Source organism: Bombyx mori, chromosome 20 (genome assembly GCF_030269925.1).
Source record: "Bombyx mori chromosome 20, ASM3026992v2".
Classification (NCBI taxonomy): domain Eukaryota; kingdom Metazoa; phylum Arthropoda; class Insecta; order Lepidoptera; family Bombycidae; genus Bombyx; species Bombyx mori.
Genome location: NC_085126.1, coordinates 562739 through 580949, shown reverse-complemented (window position 1 = coordinate 580949; position 18211 = coordinate 562739). Strand labels below are relative to the sequence as shown.

The following is an 18211-nucleotide window of genomic DNA, read 5'->3' as shown; positions in this document are numbered from 1 at the left end:
CCGTTTGAAAGTAGTGATACTGAAACTTAAAAAAACTTCTCTCAGAACGCAACTACTCTACCTGTGGTAAATCATCGCCTTTTACGATTTTAAATTATTTTAATATTATACCTGTAGTTACATCACTTAAAACATGTCACCTAACAAACCTTTTTCGAAGATAACAAAACACAAAGAACTTAAAAAACACACACGTCACATTAGAAAATGTCAAAAAATGTCGTTACTAGGTCCAAAAAGATTATTTAAATTATCTTTAAATTTAGTTAGAAGTGTTCACAATCGATGTAGGATCGGGAACAGAGACTGGGTCGGTTATGGCGTCAACGGAATGGCCAATTACAAGGACGAAGCGCAATTTCCCTTTCCAGCTGTGAGATTCAAAGAAAACACCAAAGATATCTGGGTAAATATCAATTTTGGGATTATTATCGGCATAACCTGAAAACTAGTAGGTTTTAAGAGCACATAATATTAACATTAGATGGACCAAACAAATGGAATTAGGCGGAAAATGATATACTTAATATTCTGAATAACATGAGTACCATCACTGATCACGATTCTTATCGGCAGCTAAACTTGGTTTAATCTATAAATAATTTTAATATAATAATTCGAGGACAAATCACAATCATACCTTTAAAGTCGTCGTGACCTAACGGATAAGACGTCCGGTGCGATGCGCCGGTGTTCGAATCTCAGGCGGGTACCAATTTTTCTAATGAACTCAACCAATGTTCACGATTGAAATAATAAATAATAACCATTCATAATAAAAATGAAACCCGCAAAATTATAATTTGCCTAATTACTGCTGGTAGGACCTCTTGTGAGTCCACGCGGGTGGCTACCACCACCCTGCCTATTTCTGCCGTGAAGCAGTAATGCGTTTCGGTTTGAAGAGTGGGGCAGCCGTTGTAACTATACTTGAGACCTTAGAACTTATATCTCAAGGTGGGTGGCGCATTTACATTGTGGATGTCTATGGGCTCCAGTAAACACTTAACACCAAGTGGGCTGTGAGCTCGTCCATGCATCTAAGCAATGAAAAAAATAAAAAAACTTTTCGCCAAATCTACGCTAACTCGAAGTGGGAATCTAACCAATAACTCTTAACCCAGGCCAGTCAGTCACTCGGTTGTATGCTTCGATCAATAATAGTACTAGATTACGGATCAGGAACAAAAATAAGACGCTCCCGTGGCCACGTTTGCAGACACGAAAACATCTTCATTTCTTAGAAAAAAGTTTAATAATGTTAACGACTTCAGTTTATTATAAACCTTAATACTTAAACATAAAGTTTAATTACCATTGCAAAATATATGTATTTAGGTCCTTTCGTCAGAAAAAGAATATTATGGAATAAATTTAAAATGTCACTTGAACATAAAAAGTCATCAGTACAAAAATATTTATTCTAAAATGATACTTAAAGCCTAATTTATAAGGTTAAAAATATTTGTTTAAAATTTCGTGCTTATTGTATTGTGAAACTAGATGTAGTTCTTGGTATTACATTTCAATGCTCAGAACACAGTAAGTATTGAAAGACATAGAGTTGCAGAATATACATATTTGTTTTAGGTTTGTTTTGTATGGTCGCAACTATTTTTGACCGATTCAAAAAAGTAGTAGATAATATTTTACATTGCCGCTATTACAACAAATAGGTGATAAAAAATAAAATTGAATAAAGTAAAAAAAATATGAAAGGAAACACGAAACATGTTTTCCACGTATTCTTTATACAGAAGTAATTAAAACAATAATGTAGGTTTAATTAACTTTAAACAGATTCAGTTTGTTATAAAGCTGTCTTTTAGAAGTCATTTTTATATGAGCGGTTTCTTTTTTACAAATATAATGTAATCTTATATCAATGAATTTTTCTATAATCAGTTTAATTTAGGCTTATTTTATGGCTGTGTTCGTTTCCCCCAGAAAACAAATCCTTTTCAGCATATACGCTTAAAATATTTACACATACATATAAAGTTTTTTTAATACTTTTTTGCATTGATTTGCCACCACCATTGAACAATTCTAGAATTTTTATAAGAGTTCTATATTTCTTCTCCTCTTTCTTTCGCGACAATATATATCCATTGTGCACAGCGACAAGGGGCTACTAGGAAATCTACAAACAAAAATAACATTATAAAATAACAAAACTACTCTATGCATTCCCTGTCCAAGAATAGGTGATGTTTGTTACAATAGTTGGTGCCTTGTTGCAAACATTGGCCAAACAATTACAATATTCGTAAATTGTGTTTTATTTACAATATAATTGTGTTTATTATTTTATGAAAAACACTTAATAATATAAATTTACCAAAAAAAGATATTCCTTCCAAAACCTTGGTGTTACGGTGGTTTTTTACTCAGTTTTTGAACGCGCATTGCAGCGTTTTGACGTCTTAGTGTTGGCTATGATTGGACCATACTAATTTGAAATAAGACCACAAATTTATTTGTGGTCTTATTTCTAGGGTCAGCAGACTAAAGCACATAAGTCAAAAAACTCTACTTTACAGGAATTAAAAAAAACTATTTAGAATCTTATACATTAACAAACTTAATAATGTTTATTTGAATTATATAAGTCTATAACACTAACTTATTATCAAAATTAAATATTTTAAAGTAAATGTGTTTATTTAATAATTAGATGACTTAAGTTATAAGGAACACAATATTAGTATGAGTTAAGTGAAAAAGATCAACAATTAAGATATATATTATAATAATATAAGTCATAAATATAAATAACAACTCAATGGTTAATTAAAATTCTTCTTCTTCATCGAGTTCTAAAATATCTGGATCAGTATTTCGTAAAGTTTCCAACGTGGGAAGACTTATGTAAAATTCATGGAAAATATCTAGTATTAAAGGAAGCAGCGAAATTAAATCTTTTTTTTTTCTCGATGGATATGGGTAATGGCTGTATAGATATTATATCATCAGTTTGAGAACCCCCTATGGATGATCTCCTTTTCATAGCAACTGTCTTTATAAAATTGTCACTTTCATCTAACGGTTTCATTAAACATCCTCGGCAGACAGGTTCACGTTTACCATGCACAGTAAAAAAGTATTTTTATGCAAAAGCTTAGAATGAAGATTCTAAGCTTTTGCTTTTCAGGTTCAATAGCTTGTATTCTTTGCTTAGATTTATCTTGAATTTCCATTAAAGACGCCAAGTATGCAGATCTTTTTGCACATGACCCCATTTGCCAATATTCTGTAAATATGGATGCCTATCAGTGAATGGTATACGTTCTTTACATTTCATTCTGCAAACAGGTAACTCTTTCAAATTCAAAATCATTTATTTCAACTTAGATGTCAGTATAACACACTTGTTGAATGTCAAAATATAAATAACAATGTTATCTCTACCACCGGTTCCAAAAAAAGCCACAGTACTGAGAAGAACCAGCGAAACAAACTCAGCGGGCTTTTTTTTTGTTTTTTCTCACATATATTTTTTTTTTCATAGTGCGATCTGATATACATTTTCCTTTTAAAGTTTTGTATGCCTGTCCTAAGTTACGTTTTATTTTTTTTTCTCTTTTTATAGTACGTATACTCTTTTTTGGAGACACATTAGGATTCAGTGAAATTTCATCACAAGTACTTGAACTTGATGTGATTGGAAGTCTCGGTAATTCATAACATGGATCTCGTACAGAATCATCACTAGAGAAGTCAAGTACAGAATAGTATGTTAAACTACTGACTTGACCTGATGATGTTGACGGTATAGGATCGTCTACTACTAGGTTCTCTGTGTTCAAAATCGACTGTTGATTTACATTTTCTAAAAAAAGACAATTATCTATTTATATTGATATAATATTGATATCATTACGTAAATTGCAAATCATAATTTTGAAGATATATGAAAATATACCTTCATTGCTTTCCAGATGAGTGGATAACGCCATTTCAAGTAATTTCTTGCCTCTTTGAATATCCATCTTAAATAATTAAAATACTTAAGCACTCACACACAACTAACCAACAAACTGTGCACAATCGACAACATTAGTAAATTAAAACCACTTACCGAAGTATTGTTTACGTTATAAATATTTTTAAGTAACCACTTTCTCTAAAGAAATGTTACATTTTGATGTTCTTTATAACATAAGTCAGACTTCTTACGTTAATAACTTTGTACTTATGGTGTTCCTTAGAACATAAGTCCAGTTATGTTTTTTAGTTCGTTTGATTATATTAGGATTTGATAAGGTTGATACAGAACGCCGCTTGAATACGCCATGAAATACTTGAGTTTGATTTATGTGCTTTAGTCAGATTGTGTGTTGAGCAAAATGTAAACCGATGATGTAATAAAAAATAAATCGAAAATTTTGACTTATGTGCTTTAGTCTGCCGACCCTAGATTTTTCGGGCCGCTTTTGAAGCGCTAATCGCGAATCTAGTAGTATTATTGATCGAAGGTTGTATGTTACTCTCCAGGCCTTGCGCGAGAAAGAGAAGGGAGATTGGAAACTCCTCTGCTGCGAAGAGAAGAAAGCGTTATATCGTGCTTCTTTCTGTCAGACCTTCGCCGAATTTCAGCACTATACAGGAGAATGGAAACTCATCCTGGGATATTTGCTTATCGCTCTGTCTTTTCCCTTTTGGGCAATGATATTCAACCACTATTATGGTAAGATACTGTACTATAAAAGATTATACTAGATTTATTTTCCCAAAACTAATACATATAAAATTCTATTCAAGGGATTTTAAAATAGTTGTTTATATTTCAGTATATGAACCTCTTCCCGAATCGCTGTCCAAAGAGTCACAAAAGGCTCAATTGAGGAGGATGCTGGAGTTACGCGTCAACCCAATAGACGGATTATCGTCTAAATGGGACTATGATAACGACCGATGGAAGGTAGACTACTTTTATTTTGCTCTAGATCCGTCTAGAAAACTTCGCAACCGTCACCAGAGAAGTCACGGTTAGACTCCAATAATCGATGGAATAAAAACTCAACTATAAATAATTAATAAGCTTCGCACACTCAACAGAGGAGGAGGATAGTAGCAAAGTAGGATTTCTCCTGTATATACTGAACTAGCGACCCGCCCTCCCTTCGCTTCGGAAACTGTAATTTATTATTGATTTCTCCACTATTTAATGGATGTTATTATACATATAAACCTTCCTCTTCAATCGCTCTATCTATTAAAAAAAACCGCATCAAAATCCGTTGCGTAGTTTTAAAGATTTAAGCATACATAGGGATATAGGGACAAAGAGAGCGACTTTGTTTTATACTATGTAGTGATACTGAAAACACCCATACATATAACCCTTCTAAGATCACTTTGTATTACTTTTGTTAAAGATGTTAACAACATTCTTACAATTTCTCTTCATTTTCATAGAATCTGATTTAGTTTCAGTAAATTAAAATTACTTAATTACGTCCTTATCAATTATATCAGTGACGCTTACACACACACGCAACAGTACCTACTTAACACATTGAATGGCATGTAGGTCTAAAAGTCTACTAGTCACTAAAGTAATTATGTCGAATTCACTCTTCGATCTTCTTACTAAAGTAGACTCTGGGAAAGACATATTCGAAGTTACTGAAAATGATTCCTAAGAGACATAAAAGACTAAAACGTAATTATATTAAAAACAAAAGTAAGCAAAGTTGCGCAATCCAGACGCTTAGTAACAGAAATCGTATTAAACAAAATTAGTACTGAAGGGGCTCCGTAGCCTTGTGTTGAAAGCTTTGGTTTAGACAGGGAACCTTCATAGCGTGGGTTTACTCAAACCCAATTTTAATTTATTAATGAGTAACTATAATAAGTATCTAATAAGTGGCAGTGGGCAGGACACATTGCTCGCGGAACGGATGGCCGTTGGGGCCACAAGGTTCTTGAGTGGCGACCGCGTACTTGAAGACGTAGCGTGGGTAGACCTCCCACAAGGTGGGCCGACAACCTATTGAGGTTCGCGGGGATCCGCTGGATGCAGCCAGCGCAGGACCGGTGACTTTGTGGCGAGGCTTGGGGGCCTATGTCCAGCAGTGGACGTCGATGGTCTGATAGAATAGAATAGAATGAGTAACTGTTCACATTTACATTTGTTTCAGCAATAAAAAGTGTTTCGGGACAACGATCCTCCTGAGAAGGGAAATATAATTACGTTTCGTCAATAGTTTAAAATGTAATTTATGACATAATATTAAATATATTTTTTGTTTGTAATAAAAGTAATTCGTGTTGTTGTTTGATGTTTGTCTATGATTTCTTTATTAAGTAACTAGCTGACTCGGCTGACTTCGTAGTGCCTCAATCGATAAATAAAAGACACATCAAGGGGACACACCAAAGGAAAAACAAAATTGTTTATTTTTATATAACTCCGAGCTTTTTTATATTTTTTCACCTTTTAAACCTTCCCTGGACTTCCACAAATAATTTAAGATCAAAATTAGCCAAATCGGTCCAGCCGTTCTCGAGTTTTAGCGAGACTAACGAACAGCAATTCATTTTTATATAATATAGAGATGTTACAATTTTAGTAAGAAGAGTGTTTTGGCGTTTTCGTTTTTGTGGCTTTGTTGATCGAATATTTGGAAGAATTCGTAAATTTATTCTATTCCGTTGACCACCTGTTGTTAGGTGGCTAATTACGCTACATACATACTCGATCCTGCGGACCGAATGGTAAACCATTGACGTCGCCCAAAACACGACATTTCGGATCCTCCCGATCCACTAACGGTGCTTTTAGGTACCTCAAGCACCAGTCATCGTTCTCGTCGAACCCAACGCTAGCGACGAAGGGCTCGGCTAAAATAACCCACAGATACAGCCCACTGAGTTTCTCGCCGGATCTTCTCAGTGGGTCGCGTTTCCGATCCGGTGGTAGATCCTGCGAAGCACTGCTCTTGCTAGGGCCAGTGTTAGCAAATTCACCAGGCTTGAGCCCCGTGAGCTCAATTACTCGTTCGATAACGCTGATATAGCCTCTAAAGGCTATCTGCATATGTAGGAAAAAAAACGCTATAGAATTGCGAGTTTGATTTTTAGTCCACAATCCTTCATAGTGGCCGTCAGTCATGAATACGTATATTATTATTATTTTTATTACCCCTGTAGGCAGACGAGCATACGGCCGACCTGAGGGTGAGTGGTTACCGTCGCCCATAGACTTCAGCATTGCCAGGGTTAGAGCCAAGCCGCTGCCTACCGTTAAGTACTCTCCACAAGCCTCGTACATTAAGTACATATTCCCGAAATCTCAACACCACAATCGCATTCTTTGCTACGAACTCACTGCGCGTCTTATCCACGACTGTCTTTAAGCCACGACGACAGAAGACAGTAAATAGCCGTTAACTTAATTTACAAGGTGGGTGGCGCATTTATGTTGTAGATGTCTATGGGCTCTAGTAACCACTTAACACCAGGTGGGCTGTGAGCTCGTCCACCCATCTAAGCAATAATAAAAATAAAAAAAGTAAATAGCAGGTAATTTATTAAAGCAGTAGCAGTAAATTTAACTTTAAACTAGAATTGAGCTTTGACACTCTGTCAAAGTAAACGGCGACATGATAATATGGTGTTTGAACACGCAAATGTAATTAGCGCCAAGAATTCTAATTTGATACGATTTAAAATTTCGAGAATAATTAAAAATTACAGGACCTTTTTTTTTTTTTTTAAGTAAATAAATATTTACTAACAATCACACCACGTTAACTGGTCCCGTGATAAGTTCGTAAAGAACTTGTGTTACAGGTACCAGATAACGGAAATAAATGTAAGATTTTTATTATACACATACATATATTTAAGACACATCCATAACCCTGGAAAAGACATTTATATTTATCATACAAATACCTTCCCTTGGCGGGATTCGACCCGCGACCCCCTTGTGTAGTGACCATGTCACTTACCACTACACCAGACGGGACAGGAATCGCAGCCAAGGCCGAAATGGTATCTCCAAGCTAACGGCAAAGAACGTTAATTAGGCGATAGAAACATTCGACCATTATGCAAATCGTGACCTTATTACTACCGCAACTCCTAACAGCGTAGCGTGATGCTAAACTGACAGTTGACGAGGATTTCGCTGCGAAAAGGATATTTAGCCACGTCCGGTCCGTTTTAAATGTATATAAACCGAACTGATGCACTGTAAGACAGTAGTTCAGTATTTTCTGTAGACAAACATGAAGTGTGCGGTAAGTGTCCTTTTTTATTGCCTACCAAGATGAAGAGCATACGTTTCTCATGGGCTTCAGCAATGCTAGGGGCATAGCCTGAGCGATGCTTGGTGCAGCTTTGCTTAGTTAGGAATCCAAAGATCATTAGTACTTCTCCCACCATCTATCAATATTGCGTTAGTGTCCATCAACATTTTTAATTCCAACACTCGCCTTCAGTACTGACCACTCGTGTCAACCTCACCGTCCTGTCTAGTTCTGACATGAAGATATAATAGATTTTGCCTATTTCTACCGTGAAGCAGTAATACGTTTTGGTTTGAAGGGTGGGGCAGCCGTTGTATTGTAAAAACTGAGACCTTAGAATTCATATCTCAAGTTAGGCGGCGGCATTTACGTTGTAGATGTCTATGGGCTCCGGTAACCACTTGACACCAGGTGGGCCGTGAGCTCGTCCACTCAAACAAGCAATAAAAAAAGAAAAGTTACAGGATAGCCGTTAAATCTTCGTCAAAGGAAACTTCGATATCATATCTCAGATATCTTCGACAATATGAGTATGCATCTAGTCATACATTTAAATGTTCGTTGTGTTACATGAAGATTCATTTTATTGATCACTTACGTGGTTTATAGTAGTTTATACTATGTAGTTTGAGTTCATCATCACCGTTGAGGGGTACGGATCAAACCTCGGGGCGAACCCCTCTACCCGGACATAATCTCTTTACTCTGTAGGGCAGGGGCGGGTTTGCTGGCGAGTGTACATGCGCGTACAGTCTGCAGAACATCGACAAAATATATAATTAAATGTATTAAATTTTATGAAATGTATTAAATATATTGATATTTGTTGTATTCGAGTCGGTTTCTGCATTTCAGTTCAAGTTCACTGACAATAGTATCTGAGTGCGCTTGTCCTTTTGTGCGTCTCTGATATCCTTAGCAAAACATTTTTATTTTATTTCAGGTAGCAATCGTTTTGGGATTCGTCGGCATGGTGTTGACCAACCCTGTCCCGCCTCTGGGACTGGGGCTCGGTAAATAGTTTTCCGATATTATTAAAATAAAATGCTTTATTCTCGGATTCATGAGGATAAGCAATGTTTTTTTAAGAAATAAAATCCTGAAATAACAGTAGGAGAATCTAATATTTTGTAGAAGTATTTTTTTTGCTATCCATAAAAGACAATGATACTAGCCAAGAAAATGCAAGAAGCGACCTACGACAGTAAAATGTGTATTACATACGGCTATATCTATACTAATATATAAATCTACAGTGGTTTTTACGGATGTTCCGTTATAACTATTGAACCGTGCATCCGATTGACTTGAAACTTGGTATCCATGTAGAAAATACATGTACTTAATGGATAAGCTAATATTTATATGAGTGTTGGACTACCTATAATAATGAAAATAAATAATAATGTTAATTTTAAATGCCCAGCGAAGCGGGCGAGTACACCTAGTTTCCCTATATTATTAAAATAAAATACTTTATTCTCGGATTCATGAGGATAAGCAATGTTTTTTTAAGAAATAAAATCCTGAAATAACAGTAGGAGAATCTAATATTTTGTTGAACTCTTTTTTTGCTATCCATAAAAGACAATGACACTAGCCAAGAAAATACAAGAAGCGACCTACTAGTTACAATAAAATGTGTATTACATACGTCTTGCAATACATCATGCAAGACTAACAGAGTTTCGAACGATTTGAGCAGGATCATCGTAGAATATTGAATGCGATTACAATGTGCGAGAACATTCTGATATAAAATTTAAAGTGTAGTTGGACTGTAGTACTTTCTTAGGTATTGGAGAGTCGAAGACATGACCAAAACTACTTTTGGCGACTTTATCACGCTAAGTTATTATTGTAATTTCATTACTTCTGACGTTCCGAATACTTTGCAGGTTTCGTGTTCCCGGGTAACTGAATTTGACTATTGTAAAGCAATTTATCAATAAATAAGATGTAGATATTTATTCAGAAAAAAAAAAATATATTAATTAAAAAATTATGAAACGTGTATATGTGAAAGACAACAATATGTTTATCAAGCTATTTAACGCCTAGTTTCATACAACAACTCGCGATCGTTTTTTTTTTTTTTGTTGCCCTTCTAGGTAGACGATCATAGGGCCCACCTGATGGAGAGTGGTTACCGTCGCCCATGGACTTCAGCAATGCCAGGGGCAGAGCCAAGCCGCTGCCTACCGCATATTGATGATTGGAAAGATTTTGGAAAGTGACAATGATATTGGCCGTGCAATTGAGATGTTAATCGCCTCTAAGTGAACAGTTGCTTTCGGTACCCACTGAACAAAAAGTAACCTAATTTAACCTAAGACTAATTTTTCGTGGTATGCAATGTAAATCCGATTCGCGATCACATACATTTCAAACTATTTCACTATCTGAAGCCACATAACTAAAATCACATAACTAATATAATAATTTTCGTTAATTCCCAGCATACCCAGCGTCCATAAGCTCAACCTATGTCAACCACGGCCTGACGTACCCCCGCGTTGTTGTCTCCGCTCCAGTCTACACCGCCCCCTTGATCAAGACCCCGGTGATCACCGCTCCCATCATCACCGCTCCAATCATCAAAACTCCGATTGTAACCGCCCCTCTGCACTGGGGTTCTTGGGGCTACGGCTGGGGAAAACATTGAATTGAATAACAATTTATCTCGATCGTAATGTTCTACATATAAAACCTTTTGTGGTCGTAAATGTTTTTCAATAAATCTTCATACGTTTATTGCAATGGTTTTATTTCATTTATATTTTTTACTGGCACAAGCTAAGTTCGCAAAATGGCGGCGATATTCGAATTCAAAATGGTGGTTTTTGTTACTATTTTTGTATTTATATCCGGACACGACGCTCATGTTTCTTCTGAGAAAGATGATTGTAAGCACACAATTTTTCGGATTTTCTTTTACGAGTCGCCATGGACAACATTTAAATAAGATTTTACCTACATAGGTACTAATTCTACTCATACTTTTGCGTTATAGTTCCCCTATAGTGGATACGTGCGTACGGAAATTTGTCGCCACTCGAGTTTTCATTTATCTTATGTAGTTGTTAAATAGTTGCTAAGATTTTTATAAAGCGTAACACAAATATGGTAATCGTTTCAACAGCTCCAGAGATTGGTATATCACGACGAGACAAACAAGAATGGCAATACGAAGGCATACCCATTGAATTCCCTAGAAGGTCTGGTGATGCTGACACAACGGACTTTACTGGTATGATGTTGTGGAATGGAACTCATAAAAAAAAACTAACAATAATATAATTAGAAATAAGTAAACTACAAATTCAACATAAATTTTAGCCAGAGAGCGCTGATAAAGTGCTTGATGCTCGGTGCTTAAGTCTTCGTTGTCACCAACCAAGGTCACAATAATGTTAGAAACTAAAACTACAATGTATAGTGCTGAGCTTGCTAAAGAATTTTTGAAAAAAAGTAACTTATTAACTAAGTGTGCACAGAATCTTAATTATCTTTCTCAAATGTATGTATGAGTGTAAGGGACATATGAAATTACTCAAATGAAACAGGTTTTTTACTAAAACTTTATTTCTTCTTCTTCTTCTTCTTTGTCGTTTCCTCATTACTGAGGATCGTGACCACCTTGGTCCAGTTTTTGCACCAGCTTCCTCCAACGTTGCCTGCATTCGGCCTGCTTAATGGGGCCCGAGACGCTGGTGTTTGTGGCCTCCTTGATAATGTCCGTCCACCTGGTTGGCAATCTTCCTCGACTTCTCTTTCCTTCCACTTAAAACTTTATTTATTTAATAATAATAACTAAGAAACTGCGCAATAGTCGGTATTCCGAGGCTCGGCACTTTATACGCATTAATAGAGAGTCGATCTATCGACGGTTCGCGCTCCAGGGTGATGGTGAATTGTATTTAGGGCATTTGGTTGGGAGAGATGTGGTGACACAAAGCTAAAATCTGTGAGTACTATATAATGACGACGATGCTGACAAACGTCATAAGTTTAAACAACACTCGATTTGCCTGAAAGAGTCAGTGCTTCCTCCGTCCCCGTCAAAAACCCGAAACTAATATAACTCTAGCCGATTTTTTAGCGGTTTCAGTAAATACACAAGCGTATTTATTACCGTGCTGCGCTGTGCCTTCGTAGAGGCCTATTTCCAATTAAGTAGACTATAATTACTTCGAATTATGTTCCCCGGTATATCATTGTTATTGTTTTTGTCAAAACAAAATTTAACATTTCTACTGATTCTTTTCTCCATTATAAAAGTTCATCGTTCGATGTTGTCCATGTTGGACATCACCGTACCTACATCCGTCCTGTATCAGTTTTTAACTAAATTTTCAAAGCGCAACTACGTGCTTAAGAAAAGATAACTTTTATATTTCAGTTACAAGTCCATCAATACAAACTACCTCAGTCTCCACGACGCTGAACTTAAGCAACCGTCGCATTTACAACTCTGATGGGGTAAGTATCATTAAGTAGTATGACATCTTTATACTTTTAGCTATAGAAACACTTTCACGTTAGCTAGCGCCATAAATATTGATTGAATTTAAGCACTAACCAAAGCCATCAGACCTCACAAACAATAATTTCTTCACCCCAAAACTTAAGGCCAAAATCTACGTTGTATTGTATATGACTATCCTTCCTATCCTATCCAAACCGGAACGATTGACTGCTTTTCGTGAAAAATAGGCAAGATTGTAGTACCTACGCGGTCACACTATACGAGCCACCTAACCCCTGCATCAGCCCGCTGAGTTTCTTGCCGGATCTTCTCAGTAGGTCGCGATACCGATCCGGTGGTAAATTCATTGGCGAAGCAGTTACTCTTAAGTTGTTAGGTCTCCTTTGAAGGCGCTCGCCTTTGCTCGCCCATAATATGTCCTGGTGAAACTGGAAAGGCCTAACCACAGATACAGCCCACTGAGTTTCTCGTCGGATCTTCTCAATGGGCCGCGTTTCCTATCCGGTGGTAGATTCTGCGAAGCGCTGCTCTTGCTTGGGTCAGTGTTAGCATCACTCCGGTTTGAGCCCCGTGAGCTCACCTACACGTTAAGGCGAAGCTAAAATAGCCTTTCAAGGCTATCAGCATAGGTAGAAAAAAAAAGGTAAGGCCTCTGGGCGAACAGTAATGCCCCATCATTTAAAAAAAACTAGGAGTATCTACTAATATTAATACTATAGATAGCAACAATAGAAGAGTTTCCATTCATGGCTGCGCTCTTGGTGAACAACCAGCTGTGGTGCGGGGGAGCCATCCTCAGTGAAAACCGGGTGCTAACAGCCGCGCATTGCTTACAGTTGTATGTACCTTGCTCATATCGATTCAATTAATTACAATACCAAATACTTTCGGGTCCTTCACATCTAGAACATAATTCGTTACAATACAATAAACATAAATAATAGTTCAAAAAAACAAAAAAAAAATAAAAATTTTAATAAATTCCAATTAAAAATAGTGTAAGAAAAAATGATTTTATTGTAAAAAAAAGCGTGGGGTGATTTTCAGGATATTATCAAAATAGCCCTTCTATTCATAAAATATTTATAACTACTGATACCATGCACCCCCAGCTTTTTTTACAATAAAATATTTTTTTCTTACACTATTTTTAATTCAAAATTTGTTAAATTTATTTTCTATTTTTTATTTGGATTTTCTATAAAAGCGTATTTTTTTAGTTATTTTAAACTATTATTTATTTTTAATTTTTTAGTTGAATTTCAATTTTTCAATCTATTTTTTTCATTTTTGTTAGTATTGTATTGTCCTCGGTCTTTAATAAGTATACCAAATTTGAATTAATCCGACGTTTTGAAGGGGGTCAAAATCATGCGTAATTATAAGCGTATTAATAAGAACCAAGCACCCGACTGCTGCAATGCACCTACTACATCGAATTGTAAATAACTAACTAATAAACTAAAAATGTTCAGCAAAATCGGCCCAGCCATTTAGGAGAAGTTCAGTGTCAAGCTGTCACTGACCACAATGTTCAGAAGAATTAAAACCAATGATAATGAACAGTCTAGAGAGAGAAGCTGAGGAGTGCGCGTTTGGGATGGTATGGACATGTGATGAGACGAAATGAAAATGAGGTTGGTAAGAGAGTGTTAACTATGAATGTGGAAGGATATAGAGGAAGAGGAAGACCTAAGAAGAAATGGATAGATTGTGTGAAAGACGATATGGGTAAGAGGGGAGTGAGCGAAGAAATGATATATGATAGAAGAAAACATGTTGCGCCGACCCCAGGTGACTGGGAGAAGGGCAGGATAATGATGATGATAATGAACAGTCTAAATAAAATATTATTGCATTCACTTATTTCTTCCAGGCCGTTTGAGACCCGCTTCTTTCGCGAATACATTCAGATGCTGACCGTTAGAGTGGGCTCCAATAACGCAACATCGGGAGGCGAAGTCCTACGCGTCAACAAGATTAACTTTCACCCGAAGTATAAGCCAGAAACTTTGGAATACAACTTCGCTTTACTAGAACTTCACCGGAATATCTCATTGGGTTATAAAGATTCAAAAGTTAAACAGATCAAATTTGCATACGACAGAATCATACCGTTTAACAGTAAAGTATTGTTCTTAGGATGGGGATCTGTTATGGTTAGTCATTTTTATGATAAAATTTTATTATGAAATCAATTTACAAACATTAAAAATTTAGCGAAGTGGTAACTAAAATTGTTTCACAACCAGAGATATAGAAATAACTTTTTTTAAAGAAATACAAAAAAAAAACTAATTTCTTAGAAGGATCCATATTTTGCTGCCTAACTCTTCTGAATTATTATTTGTTTATTATTTTTATTATTTGTTGTTTAAAGTGGTACCTACGTAGCTTAGCTTAACTTAGCAGGCCTTTGGAACCTGCGCGTTAGTTCGTTCAACTTGTTTCTTGGGACTACTGTAATTCCAATAATGTTGACTCCATCTTATTCACAATCAAACTCCGTATTAATATTATCTACTAGCTGATCCGGTAGACTTCGTAGTGCCTCAATCGATAAATAAAAGACAAAAGGAATCCGTCCGATGGGGGGGACACATCAAAGGACAAACAAAATTGTTATTTTTATTTAATTCCGAGAATTTTCATATATAAATACCTTTTAAACCTTCTCTGGACTTCCACAAATAATTTAAGACCAAAATTAACCAAATCGGTCCAGCCGTTCTCGAGTTTTAGCGAGACTAACGAACAGCAATTCATTTTTATATGTATAGATGAGTTCATTTTCTCTGCTTTTCTGATACCTAAGGATATAAAATTAAATATCCGATAATCAATTAAGACACTTAATATATTTGATGATTTCAGGCTAGAGGAGGCTCCGGTGGCAAGGTTTTACTTCAGAAACTAAAACTACCTATCTATGATTGGGAGTTGTGTCAAGAAATATATGGCAAGTCAGTTCAGTGCAGTGGTTTATTTATTCTTTTTATTCCATTTATTGCCATCGTGTATCGCTCGTAGGCCGGCGATCGTTAAAGCGGCGCTTTAGCTAACAAAGATCTCTGACCAGGATTTTCAGACATCTTAAATTCACTTTATGTCCCAAAGTAGGCGACGAACCTAGCACAATTTTAGATCACTTTATAGGTTCATGCTGGTAGGTTGAAAGACCCTTTGCTCATCTACGTCAGTAAAAACGGTTTTATAATAACTAATGTAATGATGAATGAAATGTTTCGGACCTTACATAATATTGATCGAACTAAATTATATTTTAGTTTACATTATACCGAAAAATTTCAGAAACATTTAACACGTTGTTGTGGCTCTCATTTAAAATGGCCGCCCGTCACATCGAGTTCAATCTTTTTTAAATCTTTCGTTGTTTTTTCTCTTACTTCTCTGAAAATTCTTTAACAATCCTGGGCGAGCCCCAAATTTTGAGGGATTGATCGTTGAAGATTCCATATAAAGGAACACTGGAATCATTTTGCAGAATTTTTCTCATATGATCTTACTGTCATATCGCCATATTGTAAAATTCAATCTCTATTCGTGTTCATTTTATCCATCCCTTCATTATTCTTACGAACCATTCCCACATACATATTATTATATTAATAGACTTCTAGAGAACTGTAAGGAACAATATTTTATTATCTTCATTAAAACCGAACTTTTCAGAGAATTAGTAACACGGAATAATTTTTGTGCCGGTCGGAGGCATGTGGCGAAAAATATCTGTAATGTAAGTAGTAGTAATTAGAATGATTCAATCGTATGTGTACGTAACAACTATAGCTCTTATCCAGTTAATTAAACCGTTGAAACGATACTGTTTCTCAATAAATGCTATTTGAGGACCCAACGGCAGATCCAGGGGGGTGTCATGGGGGTCATGACCCCCCCCCCTGAGCTAGTTCCAGGACTTGAACTAACTTGGACTAATTGAGGAACATCATGATTTATGTATTATCTATTGTTATCAAAATTAAATCATAAGTTCTTAACTTGCCCACGACTGTGACCCCCTCCTGGCGCCAAAGCTGGATCCGCCCTTGTGAGGACCCCTTATATCTGCTATAGAACCGAGACTTACAACTACTGTCTCAAGGTCACTGGCGGTTTTTACATTGTTGATCACTCAGATAACCACTTAAGGCCGTTTCATATAACTATGCGTTACGGTTTGAAGGTTTGGGCAGCCCTTATACAAATGGGGCTCAATGTGCTTAGTGCGAGTTTCGTGGAGTTACCACTCACTGGTGGTAGGACCTCTTATGAGTACGCACGGGTAGGTACCACCACCCCGCCTATTTCTGCCGTGAAGCAGTAATGCGTTTCAGCTTGAAGGGTGGAACAGCCGTTGTATCTATACTGAGACCTTAGAACTTATATCTCAAGGTGGGTGGCGCATTTACGTTGTAGGTGTCTATGGGCTCCAGTAACCACTTAACACCAGGTGGGCTGTGAGCTCGTCCACACATATAACCAATAAAAAAAAAAACATAACGTTCTCGATAGCGTAAAAGTTAAGCCAATCTTATGTGCAGTTGGAACAGCGCTCCTAGCGGCAAACGTACGCAAACGATCCCATTCCATACAAATATGAGCTAACTTTTACGTTATCGAGAACGTTTAAAAAACTCGCACTAAGCACACAGGCCTCGTGTCTCAAGGAGGATTACGCTATTCACGTAGTGATATCAGGCGGGCATTAAACCATTCGCTGGTCGAATCTAACAATATCGCATTAGGATAATTTTAATGTCAATGGTTGCAGCACGACGGCGGTGGACCAGCCATTATGTACGGCTTCTTAGTGGGCATACTGGCGTTTTCTTCTAAAGTCTGCGACAGTGTAGATCAGCCCGCCGTCTTCTCGACCGTAGGGGTCGTTGCACTCTGGCTGGAGCAGCACGGGATTATTGGTGTCTCCTGAATTGAAACATAGTCACTGGTCCTTGTTTGTAGTTAATGTAATTTTATCAAGTTGTCCTAGGAGCCGCTAAATCCTGCTTAGGTCCACGGCAGCGCTAACATACACGAGCGTAACTACTTAATATCACTAATTGAGCCGTGTAGCACCTGTACGCTATCGATGTTAATAAACAAAGAAATACTTTGAATAAAATGTTTTTGTTCCTTATAATTGAAGTGAAACTACTTTAGAACCGTTGTGATTTCAAACTCGATGAAACGAAAAAATAAGTCCATAGAGACACAAAGACAAATGTATAGGATTCAGCCGGCGAGAGAATGAGATAGAACACATTAGACATTCTCGGTCTCCTCTTTGTGCGACTCTTCGTAGCATCCCCACTATCGTCTACTAAGCATTGTTCATAATATATATGCGCCTATGTAGTGGGATAGTCAGTATATCTACATTTATAAGTTTCACTTCTACCATGTGTGACTTGCACAAACACTTTTTTTTTTAAATAAAGAC

General features: G+C 36.6%; 2 protein-coding genes and 2 long non-coding RNA genes across 5 annotated transcripts; 3 read left to right on the top strand and 1 right to left on the bottom strand.

Moving 5' to 3' along the window:
• The first annotated feature begins 167 nt into the window (after nt 1-167).
• On the top strand, nt 168-6287 carry LOC101741387 (cytochrome c oxidase subunit 4 isoform 1, mitochondrial). The gene is made up of 4 exons (XM_004926894.4): nt 168-406; nt 4498-4690; nt 4794-4924; nt 6147-6287. Exons 1-4 carry the CDS (start codon nt 218-220, stop codon nt 6150-6152), a joined length of 519 nt encoding a protein of 172 aa, XP_004926951.1. The 5' UTR covers nt 168-217; the 3' UTR covers nt 6153-6287.
• Nucleotides 1252-2494, bottom strand: LOC134200717 (uncharacterized). Its single transcript, XR_009975756.1, has 2 exons — nt 2342-2494; nt 1252-2143 (listed from the first exon to the last, which is right to left on the bottom strand). It is a non-coding gene; the product is annotated as an uncharacterized LOC134200717 (long non-coding RNA).
• A 1697-nt stretch (nt 6288-7984) lies between the features above and the next one.
• On the top strand, nt 7985-11015 carry LOC101741246 (uncharacterized). Of its 2 annotated transcripts, none has more exons than XR_009975755.1 (3): nt 7985-8168; nt 9205-9274; nt 10721-11015. It is a non-coding gene; the product is annotated as an uncharacterized LOC101741246 (long non-coding RNA). The 2 variants fall into 2 exon arrangements; XR_209787.5 differs by having other exon boundaries at nt 7985-8252.
• Nucleotides 11016-11070: 55 nt separating this feature from the next.
• Nucleotides 11071-17930, top strand: LOC101742256 (trypsin-7). The gene is made up of 8 exons (XM_021348474.3): nt 11071-11167; nt 11404-11511; nt 12664-12743; nt 13470-13588; nt 14627-14909; nt 15625-15713; nt 16444-16507; nt 17543-17930. The coding sequence occupies exons 1-8, from the start codon at nt 11071-11073 to the stop codon at nt 17699-17701; spliced, it is 999 nt and encodes a 332-aa protein (XP_021204149.3). The 3' UTR covers nt 17702-17930.
• Nucleotides 17931-18211: the final 281 nt, after the last annotated feature.

Coding starts and splice junctions, on each gene's coding strand:
- LOC101742256 (XM_021348474.3), top strand. CDS start 11,071: ATGGCGGCGATATTCGAATTCAAAATGGTGGTTTTTGTTACTATTTTT. Junction 13,589..14,626: donor GCCGCGCATTGCTTACAGTT/GTATGTACCTTG, acceptor TATTTCTTCCAG/GCCGTTTGAGACCCGCTTCT. Junction 16,508..17,542: donor TGGCGAAAAATATCTGTAAT/GTAAGTAGTAGT, acceptor CAATGGTTGCAG/CACGACGGCGGTGGACCAGC.
- LOC101741387 (XM_004926894.4), top strand. CDS start 218: ATGTCGTTACTAGGTCCAAAAAGATTATTTAAATTATCTTTAAATTTA. Junction 407..4,497: donor AAAACACCAAAGATATCTGG/GTAAATATCAAT, acceptor GTTACTCTCCAG/GCCTTGCGCGAGAAAGAGAA. Junction 4,691..4,793: donor GATATTCAACCACTATTATG/GTAAGATACTGT, acceptor TTTATATTTCAG/TATATGAACCTCTTCCCGAA.